This window comes from Poecile atricapillus, chromosome 3 (assembly GCF_030490865.1).
Source record: "Poecile atricapillus isolate bPoeAtr1 chromosome 3, bPoeAtr1.hap1, whole genome shotgun sequence".
Lineage (NCBI taxonomy): Eukaryota > Metazoa > Chordata > Aves > Passeriformes > Paridae > Poecile > Poecile atricapillus.
In genome coordinates, this window is record NC_081251.1 from 65,561,023 (window position 1) to 65,580,288 (window position 19,266).

A 19,266-nucleotide genomic window follows, 5' to 3' on the forward strand; every position below is an offset into this window, starting at 1 on the left:
CTCATATCTGTAGCATGTCACTACCATGCTACCCTTGGGAAGGTCTAGCACAAGATATTTAGATCTAGCCACAAAGCCACCCTTAAGGTTTCCACATGTGCAGCACAACTTCAGAAGAAGGTAGTCTGTATGGTACAGGAACTCCCTGTGCACTTTGGACAGGCTCCCAACCACTTTCTGGATGTTATATCGCTTGTTGAAAAGCACTGGCAGCATGAATAAGGTGATCCACCAACATGGCTGTATAAAATTTCTGTTCACACGATTCTGGGATAGAATTCTTTTATTTTATCAAAACTTGGTGAGTTTTAGAAAACAACACCTTTTATTTGAATGACTAATGTGAAAAGGATGCTCCAAAAAAGCTGTGGAAATGTCCTCATTTTACAATAGCACTCTTTGTGAAAGTCTATTTATTCTTTGCCTTCTAAGCCATCTCAGGCTTTTAACCTCTCAAAGAAAAAAAAAAACTTTTTATTACTGCCTAGGTACTTCTGCCTTCATACCTAATACACAGCCTGGCCATTTCCTGCTCAGAGAGTAGTGATGAGGGAAAAATAGCACATGTAGTTTTTGGCAATATGAACTTGCCCTAGAATCTGCTGTTCCTGGGACTATACCCAAATCAGAGTGCCTGCTACTTGCATTCCTCTCCTCGCTTTTTTATCCCTCTTGAATGACATAAAGATGTCCTTGTCTCTGCTCTGACAGGTTGCAAAGTGCTCCCTGTTAACCAATCTCAGTGTATGGACATGCAAATGTACGTCATTCCTGTCTGATAACAGGGGTTAGAATACACACCTTTACTGAAATTCAGGAGCAGAGTTAGACTAATCTTCTCATTAAGCCAGTTGTTGTGACAGGATCTTTGTCAAGTTATACATATGGGCTATTGCTCTTGCATTCAAAACCTATGACAATAGCAGAGAAATCCAGTGTCTCAATAATCAAGCAAGCCTTCTGTTCCCAGAAATCAGTATTGTTCCATGGCTCCAATTAATTATGCTTTTTTACAACTATTGTGTGAAAACATTTTGAACTTGTTCATTTATTGGTTACTAGCTTAATAAAACATTCTGGCATCTGCCATCATCTCTGAATGAAGAAGTCCCAGGGCTATTTCCTGTGTATCCAATCTGGCATTTGATACAACCCTAACTAGATTAAGAACTCGTTTATGGGTAAAGAACTTTCAGAGCCATAAATGAGTGCCAAGTTGTGGTTCACAAGGAATTCAGGGGCAATACACCCAGGGCTGGCTTCACATGCCTTTGGGACATAATTGGAGAAGAATGTTAAATTCTTTCCTAAATAAGCAAGAGAGAGGGCCCTGGCACAGGGCATCCTCTGACTCCACAGCAGTTACATCTGCACAGCTTTCAGCACTCCATCCTTTTGTAGCAGTCTTCTTCCTTCCTAATGAAGGGGAGAAAAGGAAAGCAAAAAGAAAAACATCTGCAGTGCTCAATACCTAGAGCACTATGTTATCCCTGTGTAAATCCAAATATTCCCGTGGGCTTCAACAAAGAATTAAGGTGGATTTAGCTACCTGTGGAGATACTTGGCTTCTGAATTCTTTTCAGCACTCTATTGCTCATGCAACCAAGGAGAATCTCTTTACATCAGCAACATTTATTGATGAAGCTGTTCTTAACACCAGTATCTTTTGTGAGAGGTTACAATGAAATGTGAAAAGACAGAACAGGAATATTGGACCTTTCTCAAGCTGGAAGTATCACAGCTGAAGACTCATTTTCTCTGGTAAATGAATTTTCTAGCATCAGTCTTTTGGTGTCTACCTTCAACTCACCTTGGCAATTGATAAACCATGTACTGTCAGAATGACTCTACTGATCCATGAGATTAAAAAGAAAAAAGTTAATTGTTCAGGACCATGAATCATTACTTTGAACTAGATGTGAGCTAGATTACATCAGATCTGATTCTAGCTTAGAAGATACTCATGTGTACTGCACATCCAGAAAAGTGTACGTGAATTTTATGTGTCTGAGAACTGGCTCTAGGATACAAAACTGAACTGGTAGCAATTTGCTCTGTTTTCAGCTGAAGGTTTCACAAGTGTCAATTATTACAGCTTGACACTACTATAACTTCATATTGAAACTAGTACAAATGTTATGGGTACATTATATGTACGTATATGCTTTTCTAGAGATGGGTAAGCTCCAAAAAAGCAGGGGTGTGTATGTCACCTGCATGGAAGTTGCCCGGTGGAACTGCTCTTCCCAAAAATTGACATTACCCAGAGTTCCCAGATGCCCTGTGATGTTGGTAAGTGGTAGCAAAGAGAAATTTACATGTCCACATAATTTCTAATTTCTTGGGCTTTGGAAGAAACTCAATTTCCCGGTTGGAAATGTCTTTAGAAGCATCACACACCAGAGCAGAAAGATGATGGGTCTCCCTCATGCAGTGAATTGTCCTTGAAATATAACACATCCTCACAATATTTTAACATACATGAGAGCCCAATTTGTTTATATATTACTTTTCACTATACATTTATGAGAACTGGAAGTAATTATGCCTGTCCTGTTTCTAGAGATGAGAGAACTGGAAGCAAAACCTGGCTCATTCAAAGCAATCACTTAAGACCTAGGTCAGGATTGGAAGCCTTTAAGGAAACAAAAAAATGCAACAGCTGCTCAGGAAAAAGAAAAAAGAACTGAAAGAGAGGCTTACAGTCTGCAGATGTATAGTACATTTATATTTCCCAAACCCCGTTAGAAACTTACTGGCATCTGTGATCCCAATACTAATGAGTTCTGCCTTTATCTATGTAAATTGAGTATTTACTTTCACTGGTAAGCTACAAAGTGTTTCTCTTATAATCAGAGATAGCAGAAAGTGAAAATAAATTATGATATTACTTTTGTAGCTTAGTATATAATGCTGCTCAGGACTCACAGAACAATAAAATTACAAGACTGAGAATTCTTTATCTCTTATTTTGGAAAATCATTTTCCTCTGTCTAATCATTTCCATTATCAATCTATGCTGTTCATGTTATTACAGAAGAGATTGAAATGAGCATAATAACCCAAAACAAGAGTCTTTGTTACATATGATGACACAACAATCTTTTCAAATGACTCATCTGATTTTGTTTCTCATAACAGCATGCAAACGAGCACCTTTCATAAGATCTACCAACATAATACACCCAAGAACTTTCAGGATACTTGTTTGGCTATGGTGTTGTGTTTTTAGCATGCTATTTGTGTAATTAGTGAGGTTTTTATGAGAATTTTGAACCTTCTTTAACCTCGTCCAATCTAGGTGGCAAAATCTGTAGAAATAATAAATTTCTCTCGTTCTCCATTTATTTCTTAGAAGAGTAATATTTTAACAATATTGCTACCTTGCCTGCTACTCAGCTACTGAAATTTTTACTGAAGTCTCTCCCAAAGCAGGGGAGACGTGACAGTCATCTCTTTGGTCTTCTATATCCTCCACATGAATTACAGGGAAGATATCAGATGTTTCTAGATTGGCATTTTGCTCTTGACAGGACCATCAGACACATCAGTCAATACACCCATAGCTTTGCCTGTGCTGCAACAACAGTGGGTTAATTTGTAATTGTTGTTCCATGCCACGCAAAGCAGCCTGTACCTTTGATTAGCCATGACATTACGTTAGCACCCAGCTCTATTTTCAGCTCCGCCTGCATTAACAACACCAAACAACACTGAAGGCCCATTTGCTTTCTGCGGTCCATTGGCGAGGAGAAAACTGCCTGCTCACACGTGGGGATGCTGCAGCTGGTCTCACAAAGCAGCAGCCTGGAAGAGAAAACCCACTCACAATTCAGTGCCTTCAGGTAGTTTTAAAGAACTAGTGAGACCCACACACTTAAATTTGTCTCCAGCATCAAGGTCTAAGAGAAAAATCCCAGCAAAGTGCCCAGTGCAGTCCTGTATTTTTCAAGGTAAAAGAGCCTTTCTGTCAGATATATTTTTAACTGATTTTTACCATAAAACCTCAAATATTTTCCTTTTACTTACATTTTTTTCCTGACACAAAAACAGCAGAGAAAATAAGGAAGGAGTAAGCTTCCTACATCTCTGCAACTGTTCTCATCATGACAGAAATTGTTCTTGGTCACCCAGGGTGGGATTTATGCAATATAAGAAATTTTGGAGTCGTATAACTGATGACTACTCAGGAAAGTACAGTTGGTCTTTCATCTACTTTTTGGCACCAACAATAAAGTAACTTCTATATTTTAAAATTTTCAGATTATTTTCAAGATTTGTGATGAAAAGGAGAAAAAAGTACATGTCCAAGATTTCCAAGAAAAGTAAAGACTTCCTGTCTCAGGGAGACTTGAATAACATCTGTAACTACTTGTGTGGCTAATTAATGTGTACCAAACATTTTTCGTTAGGTTTTCTTTCAGGTCCAATGATGGGGAAAGTGTTTGGGTTTTTTTCCCCAGAGAAAGACTTAATTTGACCCGCACTCCGAAGCATGAAGCGAAGAGCGCATCTTCCTTACGCTAAGCAGCGGCAATTTGAATTACAGAATCACAGTGTCGGAAAGCACCCGCTCGCCGGCGGGGAGGCGAGAACAAAAAAAGTCAGGGGACGTCCACGGGGATGATGGCGAGGAAACGGGCCAGCTCACAGCTCCCACGCTTCCCGGCACCCACGGGGCGGACTTTCCCCGCGCCGGGCAGCGACGGCAGCCGGGCATCCTCCCGCGGGGCCGGCAGGGGCGGGGCCCCGACATGCAAATTAGACCCTCGCAGCCAATAGGCGGGCGAGCCGGTCGGGGGGCGGGGCGGTCCGCGGGGATGAGCGCTCGCCTCGACGGCAGGGGCGCTGAGGCGGCATCGGCACCTCGGGGAGAGACACCGGCACCTCGGGGAGAGACACCGGCACCTCGGGGACAGACACCGGCACCTCGAGGAGAGACACCGGCACCTCGGGGAGAGACACCGGCACCTCGGGGAGAGACTCCGGCACCTCGGGGAGAGACACCGGCACCTCGGGGAGAGACACCGGCACCTCGGGGAGAGACTCCGGCACCTCGGGGACAGACACCGGCACCTCGGGGAGAGACACCGGCACCTCGGGGAGCGACGCGGGAGGAGTTACACAGGACTGGCCGGACTTCCCTGCCCGGGGGTGAGTACCTGCCGTGACGGGGAGGACGCCTTCCTCGGGGGCTGGGCAGGGTTTGGTTTCTGTACCCCGGGCAGCCGGTGCTGGATCCCGGGACGGGGGTACAGCCGTATTCCCGAGCTCCTCTGAGCATCAGCTGGAGTTCCCGGACACCGAGGCAGCCGGAGCTGCTGCCGGAGGGAGGGCAGTGCTGGGCAGCGCCGGTGCTCGGGCTGGCCGCCCCTTCCCGGGCCGTCCGGGCGTGCCCGGTGCTCGGCAGCCAGCCCGGCCGGAGAGGCGGAGGCTCCGCGGGGACATCTCGGTTTTGCCTTAGCATAGACGAAACTGCCCCTTTCGGGTCGAGTGGCGAAGTCTGAAGCCCTGAGAGATGATAGGAAATGCGGGCTGGGTTTTTGGGTGCGAAGTTGCCTTAGGCTAGCCCTGCTCCTCATGGAACGCAAAAGGGATGGCTGGGTTTTCACAGGGTAAGATAAAAACAGAGGCTCTTTCAAATGTGTGTCTTCTCATCCAGTCACAACGGATATCTCCATTTCCACTGCCTTGTTTGTCTGGCTTAACGAGTATTAACATTTTATTCATAGGATTCATACATGGTTATGAATAGCTACACAGCAGATTTTACAGAAAATTTGGTTTATATGCAAAATATAATAGCTTTTCCTTCATTCTCAAGTGTCATCATGGCCAGACCTGGAAACGGGTGCAAAAGTTAGTGTTCTTTGATTGCTTCCTATGTAATTGATACTCATTTCCTTCCACTAAGAAGAACTGGCACTCGTGAATGTCTGAGATAACTACATGTCACTCTGTGATACTGAGAAAGGAAATGACTAGAATAACAGCACTGGCCAAAAACGGACGCTTGCACTTCTTGTTCCTGTTCTTTAGATGGTATTTTAGCAACTGTCTTTTAAGCTGTCAGGTATCAAAATGGCAATATGTGACTTTTTAGGATTAGAAAACAAAATGAATGATGATGCTTTCTTACCAGTGCTGATACTATTTAAACAGTGGTGAGACTACAAGATGACCATAACTTTTTTTTTGTTCAAAACAGACTAGAGGTCTAACAGATGAACAGAATAAATATCATCAATAGGAAAGGATGGTTTAAGTGTCCAACTCCTCCAATGACCTCTTTCTTGTACTTTTTTCTCTGACAGCCTTGTATACATGTTGCATGTTCAGTCATATCTGATAGCTGGTGTTTTGGCTGAGGCTGAAACTGCAAGTTAAACTCTGTTGTTGAAAGACATCTCCATGCAGAAAGTGAGCATGGTACAGAAGATCTCTTGAGACATTAAAATGAGTAAAATGTAGTACTTTCTGAGCACTGTAGATAAATGTGATGCTATGGAACTGCATACTCAATCAGCCCTGGAGAATTTGGGTGCTGTGGGATTAGGCTCTTTCACTATACTAACAGTATACTAACAGTAATCATGACCTGCTTCAGAAGGAGAAATGGTAGTTGCCACTGGTACATAAATGATAGAGAAGGAAGAGAATCTGCTGAGTGGAAAGAGTCACCTAAATTTCTCTGTATGTTCACACAGTCAGCACTGTGTGAACATACACATTGTGCTGGACACACAGTGACACTGGGACTGAGGGCACTGAACAAATCCTGGGAAGGCAGGCACACTGCTTTATCCATTTGGTGCACTGCATCTGTGCACCTAAACCAGGCCTGAGAGGGGGTTCTGTATCTTCTCTCTTTCTGTCAAGGAAGAAGGTCCCACAGTGCTTACACAGAGAAATGGTCCAATTTTCAGCAAGTCACAGCCAGTTCAACATAAGCCTCGTGAAAGAAATTGATTATTTCACGTTTCCAATGTCAGCACAGGGATCAAGCTGGCCATTTCCCTTTTCATAGAAAACTCCTTTTATGTGCTTCAATACTGTGTCTCTCTCCCTGGTCTTCTGAATTAAATTATGGTAATTCCTTCAGCTCCTCTTTCTCCAGGAGTGTATTTTCTAAACTGTTTGGGGACAATGCCAAATATGCTCCCTTTGACTTTCCTGATGTGACAACTGTTTCAGGATGTACTTTTCTAACTGAGACCTTATCTAAGCCAAGCAGAGTAAAACCAGTCCTTCCCAAGCCATCTCTCCTACAAGACATGGAATTTTTTTTGGTTTTTTACAATGACATTATATTGTGAACTTTAGTGGCTTGCAATCACCTATAACTTCACCAATGCTTCCCTGCTGCCAAGCTAGGTGTTTCCTACTTTATATTTGTGTGAATAATTTTATCTAAATGTGCCAGGCTTGTCTATATTCAATTTCCTTTTATTTTTGTTAATTCTTCTCTTACGGTCAAGATCACCTTAAATTGTCATCATTTTTCCTCCCCTGCCCCCATCAAACACTTGCTTCTACTCCCTTCCAGGTCAGTGTTGCCTGGAGACTGTACAAGCTCATGTTTGGTTCCACTCTCCAAGTCATTAATGGAAAATATGGATAACTTCTGAGTGTGACAGATACCCATCCTAATGCTGATATGTTCAAAAGCAGTTCTGATGGTGAGAAGACAACTGCTGTGTCAAATATGAAGGTGCTGGACCAGATACACTTTCTATTATCTTTTATCTGGCCCATCAATTTTCTTTAACTCTGGTCATCCCTGTAGTTCAAGGATGACAAAGCATAGTGCAGAAATTACTGAGGCAATGTTAACTTGATCCAGTAAACCCATCTCAATGCCAAATCTGGGGGTTTCACTTTTTGCAGTGAAGCCATTTTTGGTTGTACTTGAATTTAGGATTATTTCCCAAGATTTGGCCAGGAACCAACTCTGGTGAGGAGCATCATTCCCAGGGAGCAGTCTAGGGCTGGCTACTGGGAACCCTCTCTTGGGTAGTGGGGTGGGAGGGGGTGCTCCACATGAGGGAAGAAAAGCAATTTGGTTTTTATCTCTGCTTTGATAAGCTAGATGAGATACCAAGACACTCTACACAATCAGCAAGAGCTCTCACACAGTGCTTGGCACTTACATCTAGGTCATATTTATGTAGTTTTATCAGAGAGAGAACGATGTCACATATCTTGATTTCAGAAGGCTTATCATGTGTGCAGCCTTTGCCTAATCTGCTATGGCAGTTAACCCATTAATTGCCAGGATTATGCTCAACAAGCTCATCTTTGCAAAAGTCAAGGAATTACTGCGCGCTCCAGCTTTTCCTGCTATGCCTTTTCTCTGTGCTGTGTTTGTGGTAGTGACACCTCACTTATTTTTCAAAGCAAGAATAAAGCTTGCTTGAGCTTTTGATATGCCCAATCAGGTTTGTCCCTAATTACATCTATGTCTTGTCTCAACTTCACTGGTGCTTTGAATGGGCCTGTAAACACCCATGTGCTGCTAAATAATCTAACTGACATAAAGCCTGACACGTCCTGGGGCTGAGGCTGTGGGTATGCATGTGTGGCTGTAGGGGTTATTTCCTGCCAGGAACTAGTTTGGTGCAGGTACAGTTGTGCAGATTTTGCAATAGGATCCCAAACTGAGCCTCATGTGTACCAACACACATGACCAAATAACAAGAGAACATCCTGTATTTAAGCTTAAAGGAGTTTTTTTTTAAAGTCAAGAGTACTTGGTCTCAGATTGTAACACTTTATCACAAGCCTTAAATATATGTGCTTTTCAAAAAATAATGCAATTGTGCTAATTTAAAAATGTCAGTAGAACATGTTGCTTCTGACTGATGATCACATGCAACCTCATATTTCTATCTGCATACCAACATAATGTCTTAATCACTTATAAATACCATTGTGTGGTAGCAATAGTAGTTATATAAGTGTGGTATGTGCACAGCTATTTCGCTGAGCCAATGTGTTTCAGGGAAGCCGAGGTGATTAATTAGATAATGTATATGCTCATGGTGCCGTAGTGCCAGCACTGCCTGTGAGTGTGTTGGCTGATTGCCCTGCAAGGTGACCTGTAATGATGCCAAGCTGTAGTAATTGCCAAGAAATGCATGGATGGCTGTCTCTCTGTTTATGTTAGTGGTATGTATCTGTCTTAACCATTTCCCAAGCCCTTGGAGGTACAGTTCACACTCCCCTTGTCCATCTAGGCCAATTTTAGCTGAAGACATTGGTGTTGCAAACCAGTGAAGATGGAGAAACTTTTTTTGTCTACAGCCCTGTTACAGCTGCTACCTACCCCACCCAACCAACACCAAATCTAGTTACAATTGCTCATGTATGTGACTTGTGAGGAAAATGTCAAGAGAAAATACCAATAATCCATTTTGTCTATCCATTATTGAAAACTTGTCAGTGGTCATTCTTAGCTCTCCAGTGAAAATCTAGACAATCTAGTAAATAGTAGCAGTCAACCCATGTAAAACAAGCTGACCTCTCCAATGCAGAAATAATGTTTACTCTCATGGCTACTGAGTAACAGGTTAAAACATCAGATTTTTTCTCAGTCTTATCATAAATATGTTAAAAATGGCATATTAGAGTGCATTTAATATGCATCAGCAGCATCTCCTAGTTTTGATACTAATGTCTGGGAAAGCTGATAACCAGTCTACAGAAAACCCCAGGATAGTTAACTGCATTCAGTGCATCTGAGATGTACAAGATGCACCCTAGGTTCTAGAATTTATAATATGTTGTCATACAAAAATTGAGAGTTCCTTTCTGTTGAAGAGATTGAATACTGGTAAAGAAACAGATAAGTCAAAGAAGAGCCTCCAAAGCTATTCTAGCAATTATTGCCTCATTTCTTTGAATTAGAAGCGACAATCTGAGTTAATTTTTTCCTCCCTAGGTTTTTCCTAGCCTTTAGGATAGGAAAACAACCACTGGAGACTTGGAGATTCTGCCAGATGCAGAAGTAGCCTGCAAAGAATGGAGTCACCCCTAATTCTCTGAATATATCAGCTTATAATAAATAACATGTCCTGGCACAAACAGAGAAATTGACACTTCATGTAAGCTTTTGGGAAAAAATAATACCCTGAGACATTTGCAACTGCAATTATTTGTCTCTAGGGTGACAGAAAGTATAAAGGTGGTGTTGTGTTATACACAGGCTTTGATGAGCCTATGAGCTGGGTAGTGTAGTCTTCAGATACACTTGCAACTTCTTGATGGATATCTGTAGCTTTATAACTTGCATTCAATGTTAACTGATGGACTTTAATTCCTGAATACATTTTGTCTATTTTTAAACATTGTGAAATCAAAGAAACAAGAGAGGATAGCTTCCTTTCAGTGAGGAAGAATCATAAAAAGATTTTGAACTGCTGATCTCTGTCATAGTTGTTAATATTGGAGTTAGTTCACATATGTGATCTTAGAATCAGAAACAATGCCTTGAGAGTCAAACCGTCCTAATCATTAGATAATATTTTTTTTTCTTTCAGGCTCTTACAGAGGAGAAGAGAGAAAAAAAGATGAGTAATTTGAAAAATTCAAGCCTGCTGTGCCTCCTGTGATGGGCATGGCTGGGAAGACAGGGAATTTGGACTGAAAAGATGACTAGTACTCTGCTATAAACCAACTACTCTTCTGGAAAGAGGAAAACTTACTGTTTAGAAAAAAAAAAGTCTTTTTCCCAAATTAATTAATATTGTGAAATCTATTATTAGACAACAGATACCAAGCAAAAATGTCAAATCTGGTCTAAGACAATTGTTTACAAAACAGATAGTTACTAGAAAATTATTAAATCTGAGACTCCAACTCTCAAATGAAATGCTTCAGCTGAATTTAACACTTTTTTTACCTATGCATGACTGGTATTTTAGTGCAACAGCAGCACTCTAGTTGCCTTGGAATGTAGTGTTCAGTTCAGTATGTCCATCTGAGTAGATTTCCATCAACACTACAAGTTCTCTACAAGTAATATGGGAAGTCACTGAAATATGCTGACACACTTAGCTATGAAGTAATTTTGCCTAAGAGCAGGTTATTTCCTAATTGTTCACCACTTGTTTTTTGGGTCACATCTATTGTGTGTCATGCAATCCAAATCACATGGCATTCAGAGCCAGGATGAGCCACGTGGGTTCCTTTTACCTTCCAAGGGCGAGAAGAGCTACTGACAGAAATTATTTTTAACTGACTTGTTTTGAAATATCTCTTGTTCCTCAAACAACTGAAGTAAAAACTTCATCTTGTAAAGCCCTACTCAAGGCTGAAAAGATTACTGACTAGACTTTTGGTAGCCACAAGATGGTATTAAGTAGCAGCTGCCATTTATGAATGCTGCAAGAAGAAAAAATGTACACTGCCTTCCTTCCCAGCAGGTGGCCATGAAATATGGATGCTCTGCTGAAACTGTTTCATCATTTCACCATTTGTCCCCAAACTCTGATCACAGAATCACAGAATATTCTGAGCTGGAAGGACCACACAATGGTCGTTGAGCCCAACTCTTAAGTGAATGGTCCATAAGGGGATAGAGTGTGGATATACGGAGCTAAAGAAGCTAAAATAAACACAAGTGTGTAACTCACTCGTTTCTATAGAAATAACTTTTCACCCTTAGATTATTTCACATAGTTGTCAGGCTTCAGAACATTAGCATGGCAATGTTAAGCAATGTTTGTAGGACTCCCTTTTGTATGTATATGGGGCTAACAGACAGGGGGTATATGTATAGTTTTTGATTTTCAGAGTGGATTTTCTTCTTTGTCTGAAATCCCATGTCATACACAGTTGTCTGGGGCTGCAGTCTTATTGCAACAGGACAATTTGTATGTTTCTCATGCATCATGGGAAAGCTTGTCACTGTGATGATTAATACCAGTAAGTTGCACAGTAACATGAAAAGATGAGCAGTGAACATGCCCTCAGCTGACTGTACTTGCTGGATATCTGCCTTCAAACTTGTAACCTCTGCAGTCATCACCTGGCGTGTATTTCCTGTGTGTGTGTTTGGGTGTACACATCATTACGGGTTACAGAAAGAACTTTGTATTTACAGGTACAGATTTACCTAGTCCAAAAATACAAACGTGGAAGCACATTTTCCAGTTTAAATATATGTAGCATTTTAAAATGAAATAAAACTAACAGCTAGTCTATTAAACCTCATACTTTTCTGTCTCTTATATAGATTTGTACAAGTAGTTAAATATATTAATGTTCATGGTCAAATAGTAAACTTTTTATCTAAAGATGATTACCAGAACTATTTAGACTGTTTGTCTAAATTGTCTGTAGATGTTTGGACATTGTCTAATCCAGGCCTGCTCAAAACCCACACAGGCAGTTTAGGTTGCTGAAGACCATGCCAAGTAGAGTTTTAAATATCTTCAAGGATGCTGATTCCAAAACTTTTCTGAGCACCTTTTCCATTGTTTCTAAATGTTCAGGGTTTTCTTCTTATTTTCCTTTCTCCCCATCTCGTATCTGGCTGGCTCTTCTCTTGTTTCTACTTAGGTCTGTTGCATCTTGTGTTATTGCTGTACATTTCCAAGAAAGGTCTAGCCTTGCATTAAGCAGTTAGTGATGGCAACAAGATCTCCCTTGAGCTTCCTGTTTCTCAGGCTGAACATTCCCAATTCTCTCAGCCTCTCTTCCTTTATCAGGTGCTCCAGCACCTCTGACCACCTCTGTGGCCACCCCTGAGCTCATCCCAATGTGTCTGGTGAGTAACACTCCAGATGTGGTCTCTCAAGTGTCAGACAGGGGGGTCCCTTTCCTTCCTCACTTTTGCTGCTCCAGCCTGAATGCATGGCTCACGTTCCTGTTCATGCCTACCAGCACACCAAGGTCCTGCAGGGCTGTTTCCCTGTCAGAGAGCCCAAGATCTACTGCTGCACTGGGCACTGTATGAAGGGAGAGACTGATGCTCATTTTACAGACTGAGGTTTGCGGCTCTCCCTAACAACCAGTAATGTACCATGTATTAATATATTGCTGTTCTAATTACAAGCAATGCAGTCAACTTATACATAGACACAAACTTCGCTGAGTAACAACAGTATCTGATAAAGGAGGCCAACTTTTCTAAATCACAGCTTGTTATGTTGAAATGTTTCAAACTGCTCTTCCCCCTTGCTCTCCCTGCTTATTTATTTCAGCTCTTTAGTGTCAGTTCTGTCCCTGACACCATCCAAGGAATGCTTGGAAGTTATTGTCCTCTCTTGAGAAGATCTGGTTCCCCCTTGTTTGAAATGAGAATTTGAAATAGGAAAAGACCTCTGAGGTGATGTTACATTCCAGCCTACTGGGTTTTTTTTATGTAAAAAAACCTGAAATTCTGCCAAATTGTGAGTTTCTCAAAGCAACAGTTTCCAAATACCCCAAATAAATTTACTGTGTTCCCTGAGAAAAAGGTGCTCAAGAAAGATGAAATCTAAACATTTTCTTGAACCTCACAAACCTCTTTGGCCAAATATTGCAAGTGCTGACCTATGGAGTACTTGAACAAGTGTCCTCTGTAACTTGTAGTGTTTGTGGCCTCATACGATTCTGAAATACAGACAGAAAGTTACTCAATTCCTGCCCTTCCATCCTGTCCAGGTACTGTGTGTAGATAAGGATGAACATCTTGAAAATGTGAAGATGAAGTGGGAAGCAGGCTAGGTGCTGCAATTTAGAAACAGAATGTGGAAGACAGGACTTGGGGAGAATGAAAGGAAGTGCCAAAAAGTCCCTGATTTTGCAGGACTCCAAAGTCAGGCTTAAATAGATGGTATCCATTTGTTAGGACAAAAGTGTGAACACCTGAGCTGTGGAGACATATCCCAGGGACCTGTCCTCAATGCAGTGTTAAAAGATACTAATGTTGACCACCTAAATGAAAGTTTTTGTACATGGATACAAATAATGTAAGCTTTTAGAAGTAAGTACTGGGGAAGTGGGAAAACCCAGGGTGAAGATTGTAAGTGCGACTACAACTTGATCCCTCTGTTCTGCTTACAGCTAGACTCTGCTGGCTCTGCTGGATCGCGGAGATCGTGTGTGATGCTGTCACTGGAGAGGAGCTGTTCACAAGTGGCCTTGATCCATGTATTCATTCACTGATGTCCAGCTTGTTCCTTCGCAATCTTACTCAGCAAAGCACTCAAGGCTTGCGGCAGTGACTGAAGTCAGAAGGACCTGACTTCTGAAGATTCCAGGTACAAAGAATTGTGCTTGAAGTGTCTCAAGTGGGCATCATAACCCATCAAGAGTGGTAGTGGAGTCCTTAATGACTCTGGGCTGAAACCTGACTGTGGGGCTGTTAGAGCTGCCTTTCCACAAAAGACTGGTAGGAGTTTATGGAACTTTCCAAAGATTTTTCAGGGGAAATCCCCGATGAAATGAACAGTAGCAACATAGTCAATGAGACAACATGAGCTGATTGATGAATATTAAATTTTATGTTGTACAATTTTCATTCAGCACATACAGACTGTAGGCAGAGACTTGGTGGAAGTGATAGTGCATAGGCCAGTGTTTAATTGCGTGATCTTCCTGTGTGCAGGCAACATTGTGCAATCCAAGGCCACATTTGTCAGCTCCTTACTCTTTGTTTAATGTTTGACTTTTTAAACTTTCCTGTTGTATTAAAATAAAAACAGTACTTTTAGAGATGCTGCAGAATTAGTATACACATGAATTTACTACAGCATTAATATTTTCATGTTGTAAATGACTATGTATTTGCTTCTCCATTTCTTCCTTCTACTCTTACATAATTATGAGTTTACTACACAGGAGCTTTACTCAGGGTTTGCTTGATGAAGAAAACACAAACAGAAAGTGAAATCATTGTTGAGCCAGTTGTTACTATGCTCTCTGTAGAAGGCTGATGAAATTTAATTTTTCTTAAGTTTAAAGAATGGTAAGCACAAAGTTCACAGAATTACAAAATTGTTAGGGTTGGAAGGGATCTTGGAAATCATTTAGTCCAAATCCCCTGCCCAGGCAGGGTCACCTAAATCAGGTGACACAGGACACATGTCCAGTGGGTTTTGAATGCCTCCAGAGAGGGAGACTCCACAACCTCTCTGGGCAGCCTCTGCCACCCTCAATGTAGAGAAGGTCTTCCTCAGGTTGAGGTGAAATGTCTTGTGTTTTAGTTTATGGACATTTTTCTTTGTCCTGTTGCTGGGTACCACTGAAAAGAGTCTGGCACCATCCTCTTGGCACCCACGTTTGACATATTTATATGTGCTGATGAGATCCCTCTCAGTCTTCTCTGGACTAAACAGGCCCAGCTCCCACAGTCTCCTCACAAGAGATTCTCCACACCCATTCTCCACATCCCTAATTGTTTATGCCTGATACTTCATGGTCAATCTGGAGACACTAAAGTTGCTCTCTTTTTTTTAATCCTTCCTTCCTTTTTTTTTTTTTTCCCCTATCTTGATATTTTCACATGAGTTCTTGAAACTTCCCTTTCCCAAATTTATTGGTAAATGCCATTTCTGTTTCTGAGAGGCCTCTTAGTATTCTCCCAGTAAAAGCAAACTTAGAATGAGGGAAGCCCTGTGACATTTTGGGCAGTTGATGTAATGAAGGATCAGGAGCTAGAGGAGATTTCTCTAATGAGCAGCAGTGGGAAATCTTTGGTTATTAACACATCTACAGATGCTGACGACTGAAGGCTTCCTATCAGGAGTGTGGTTTTCCCCTCCAAGTAAAAGACTGGCGTTTTCTGGAGAGTTTGGGACTGTCCTACTATTCTTTTTGATTTGTCTTCAGGATTCATTGACTTCTTTCCTGCAGTTTTTGTTCCTAATCTTTTTATTTTCTAGAACAGTGTTCTAGCAGCATTTTGGATGTGATATCCATAGCTGTATGAAATAGTGTGAACAGATTGAAAATCTGATATTTTGGGTTATCTTTGCTGTAGTTACGTTTGTTATATATGATTTAGTTATCACCATGATGTTGCTATTAGTTACAAATTTTGAACTCTTTTAGCCAATATTTTAGTTACTTTAAACTCATTCCTCCTATTCCTGTTTTACAGGCAGGATGAAAGACCGTTTAAGTGAGCTGCGTGAATTTGCCAGATTACACAACCAACAGTTTTCAGATAGTGACGATGATGAAGATTCACCTGAGGATATTCTCCTTTATGAGACGGATTATGCCTTGGAAATTCTTCATAAGGACATACAGAATATCCGGACAGAAAATGACCACCTAAAAGCGGACGTCAACCGTCTCAGAAAGCAAAACACTCGCTTCCTTACTTCCATGCGCCGTCTTAGTAGCATTAAACGAGATACTAATTGTATTGCCAGAGACATTAAGAGCCGTGGAGAAAGCATCCACAGGAAACTGCAGGTGATGAGAGATTTCTGTGAAGATGCAGTAACGAAATATGGAGCTATGTCTGTCATTGCCAGGGTGGCGAAGAACCACTACGTTGACCTCATGCACACATTTCAGGATGCTATGTTTGATTACAATGCAACAGAGATGAACCAGCGGGAGAACTGCAAGATTCGAATTCAGCGGCAGCTGGAGATCATGGGCAAAGATGTTTCTGGCCACCAGATTGAGGAAATGATTGAGCAGGGCAAATGGGATGTCTTCTCCGAGAATCTCTTGTCGGATGTTAAGGGAGCTCGCGCAGCCTTGAATGAGATAGAGACGCGACACAAGGAGCTGGTGAAGTTAGAAGGTCGCATTAAGGAAGTTCACGAGCTCTTTCTGCAGGTGGCCCTGCTGGTGGAGGAACAGGCAGACACCTTTGATGTTATTGAGATAAATATGCAAAATGTTGAGGACTATGTAGGAGATGCTAAAGACCAAGTGAAAAAAGCTTTGGAATACAGGAGAAAACATCCCCTCAGAACAATCCTCTGCTGCTGCTTATCATGTTGCAGAAGGTGATGGTCCCACTGGAGCTATCACAGACTGATTTAAATGTCTCCAAATTTAGGTGCTCTTTCCAGAGACTTTTCTGTAATGACAAACCCTAGAAATGTGGGGGATATTTTGTGGTTTTGTTCATTGCCTTTTTACTAAATGTGCTGAAGGCTGTTTCTATTTATGAACAAGAATTGTTGATAAAACTATTTTTAATCCAATTTTTTAAAAAATTTTTTTTAAAAGTCCTGTTACATTAACTAGAGGTGCAATATCTCTACAGTGATACTCGTTTCGTATAGGCAAGAAGGAAGAATGAATCATCCTAAGAAAGATGGATACTTTCAAAAAGTAATCTTATTCTTATTTGTCAAAGTGAGGCTGCAGGCAGTGAAGCCTTATTGCCTGGGGTGACACAGTACACCACAGAATCAGGAGGTATCAGTTCTAACTAGTTTGGAGCTTGCTTGCTGCAGATTTGACAAAATACTGCCTGGAGCAGAAGCAGGACACAGAACTAATTTCTCTTTCAACTTGATTTCCAGATGTCTGGAATCTTAACAGAAGTGGCTGCACCTTAAATGATAATATGCACATTTTGCTCTATTTGTGTGCAAGTGACTGTTTCTTCCCCTTCTAAGTACCCAACTCTCTCAAGGTGGCAAAAAGCAGTGCAACACTGAGGCATCTCACTCACTTTTAACTTGATCCACTCTCTGGACTCTTGGTTTCAAACCTGCCATGCTTTCATGTTGTGATGCATTTTTCTGCCAATTAACACTTCAGCCAGAGGAGAAACATGGAGTGGCCTTCTGCAGAAACACCCGTAAGAAGACAACAACTGTGGGGTTGAGAAAGCATTTTAGGGTCTCCTGTACTGGCACATACATAGAAGCAGTTTTAGTTGAATGACTGGCCTGTCAGTACACTTTCATTTTTTATAAGTATTGACCAAATATAAGTTCTTTAGTATCTATTTTAAGTAAGATGAAGGATTAAATTTTTTCAATATGCAATTTTACTGGTCTACAGATATTTTGACTTTTCTCCAACTGTTGGGAAATCTCCACCGGGGAAAGCAAATAGAACTATTTCTTCAGTGCACTTGAAGAAGAAAGAAAACAGTTTCATGTCATTTCAGTGCTCTTTTCAAGCTTAAAAGGAAACTCTCCTTTTATGTAATAAGAGTCTGCCCTTACACAAGGGCAAACCAGTAGATTTGGAGTATTGCAAAGAAATAAAAAATGTGCAGCCTTGGTAAGCACTGAGCATTGTCAGTGAAACATATTCACAAAGTCTGATGATTGATCACAGCTCCTGCTTCTGCAGGTTTTCCAACTATATTTCTCGGTGGCTTCCTAATACACTGTGATCTATTGTTATATTTTGAAATAATGCAGGACATTTTTTCAGAAAATAATTTTTTTTAACTGCTGGTACCAATTTTAGTAAATATATGTCAACATTTCAAATATTTTGTATTTGGGAGTTTTCCTCAGATGTGCATAGATGTACATCTTCCTGCACCAGTTGCAGTGAAAATTCTCCCTTCTTACCTCTTGCACCCTTATTTTATGTGTGAACAAAAACTCAAAACATTTCTTACTATTTGTATTAATATAACAAAACAGCAATATAAATCCAACTTCCAAGCTTTCAAATCTTACTGGGAAACAATTTTAGCTAGACAGGCTTTTTTACACAAAGAGAAGCTAAAGGGATAACTCTTCTCAGAAACTGAGTGTCCCTTTTGCTGTAGCACCTGTCTCTAATAACATGGAAGAGTGAGGAACACCCGTCTCCTAAACTGTAAGATATTTTGATATTCAGTGGTGTACTGGTGATATCAGTGTTATGCTTGTCTGAGGACCTCTTCAGTGAGATGTTCAAGAAAGAACAGTGATGAGCTCAGACCACAGCCAGTGACTTTGGTGCTATTCAGGAAAACAGAGGTTTTTACTCTGTAGGTACTGCCATTAAGTCAGTGGAACTGTGTGTTTGTAGAGAAATACCCAAAACCTCCGAGAGTCAGCATGTGGGAATAAATCAATGAAGAATGAAATAATGTATTTCCTTTCACATGCATATTCCTAGCACTTGCCAATGTTTTTGATAAAAAATATGTACTTTTTTTATTTGTGCTGGTTCCTTTTTTTGCATCTACAAATGGAATAAAGGATTTAATAAGAAAAACTGAAAGGGCAGAGTGTCATACATTGAGTCCACAGCTCTGAATAGTTATTTGCATTGTCAAAGTTTAGTTTAAAAGTTGCTAGACTAAATTATGAGTTGGTAAAAGAAGATTAAATAAGGCCTAGAAAAAAAAAATCC

General features: G+C 40.9%; 1 protein-coding gene across 2 annotated transcripts; it reads left to right on the top strand.

Moving 5' to 3' along the window:
• Positions 1 to 4,866: 4,866 nt before the first annotated feature.
• On the top strand, positions 4,867 to 19,243 carry STX11 (syntaxin 11). 2 transcript variants are annotated; one of them, XM_058836628.1, is made up of 3 exons: positions 4,867 to 5,154; positions 14,050 to 14,246; positions 16,088 to 19,243. In XM_058836628.1, exon 3 carries the CDS (start codon positions 16,093 to 16,095, stop codon positions 16,957 to 16,959), a length of 867 nt encoding a protein of 288 aa, XP_058692611.1. In that variant the 5' UTR covers positions 4,867 to 5,154; positions 14,050 to 14,246; positions 16,088 to 16,092; the 3' UTR covers positions 16,960 to 19,243. The 2 variants fall into 2 exon arrangements, with proteins under 2 accessions (XP_058692611.1, XP_058692612.1); XM_058836629.1 differs by lacking the exon at positions 4,867 to 5,154 and adding an exon at positions 12,305 to 12,769.
• Positions 19,244 to 19,266: the final 23 nt, after the last annotated feature.

What these genes read in the sequence shown, in the direction of transcription:
- STX11 (XM_058836628.1), top strand. Translation starts at nt 16,093, where the DNA reads ATGAAAGACCGTTTAAGTGAGCTGCGTGAATTTGCCAGATTACACAAC.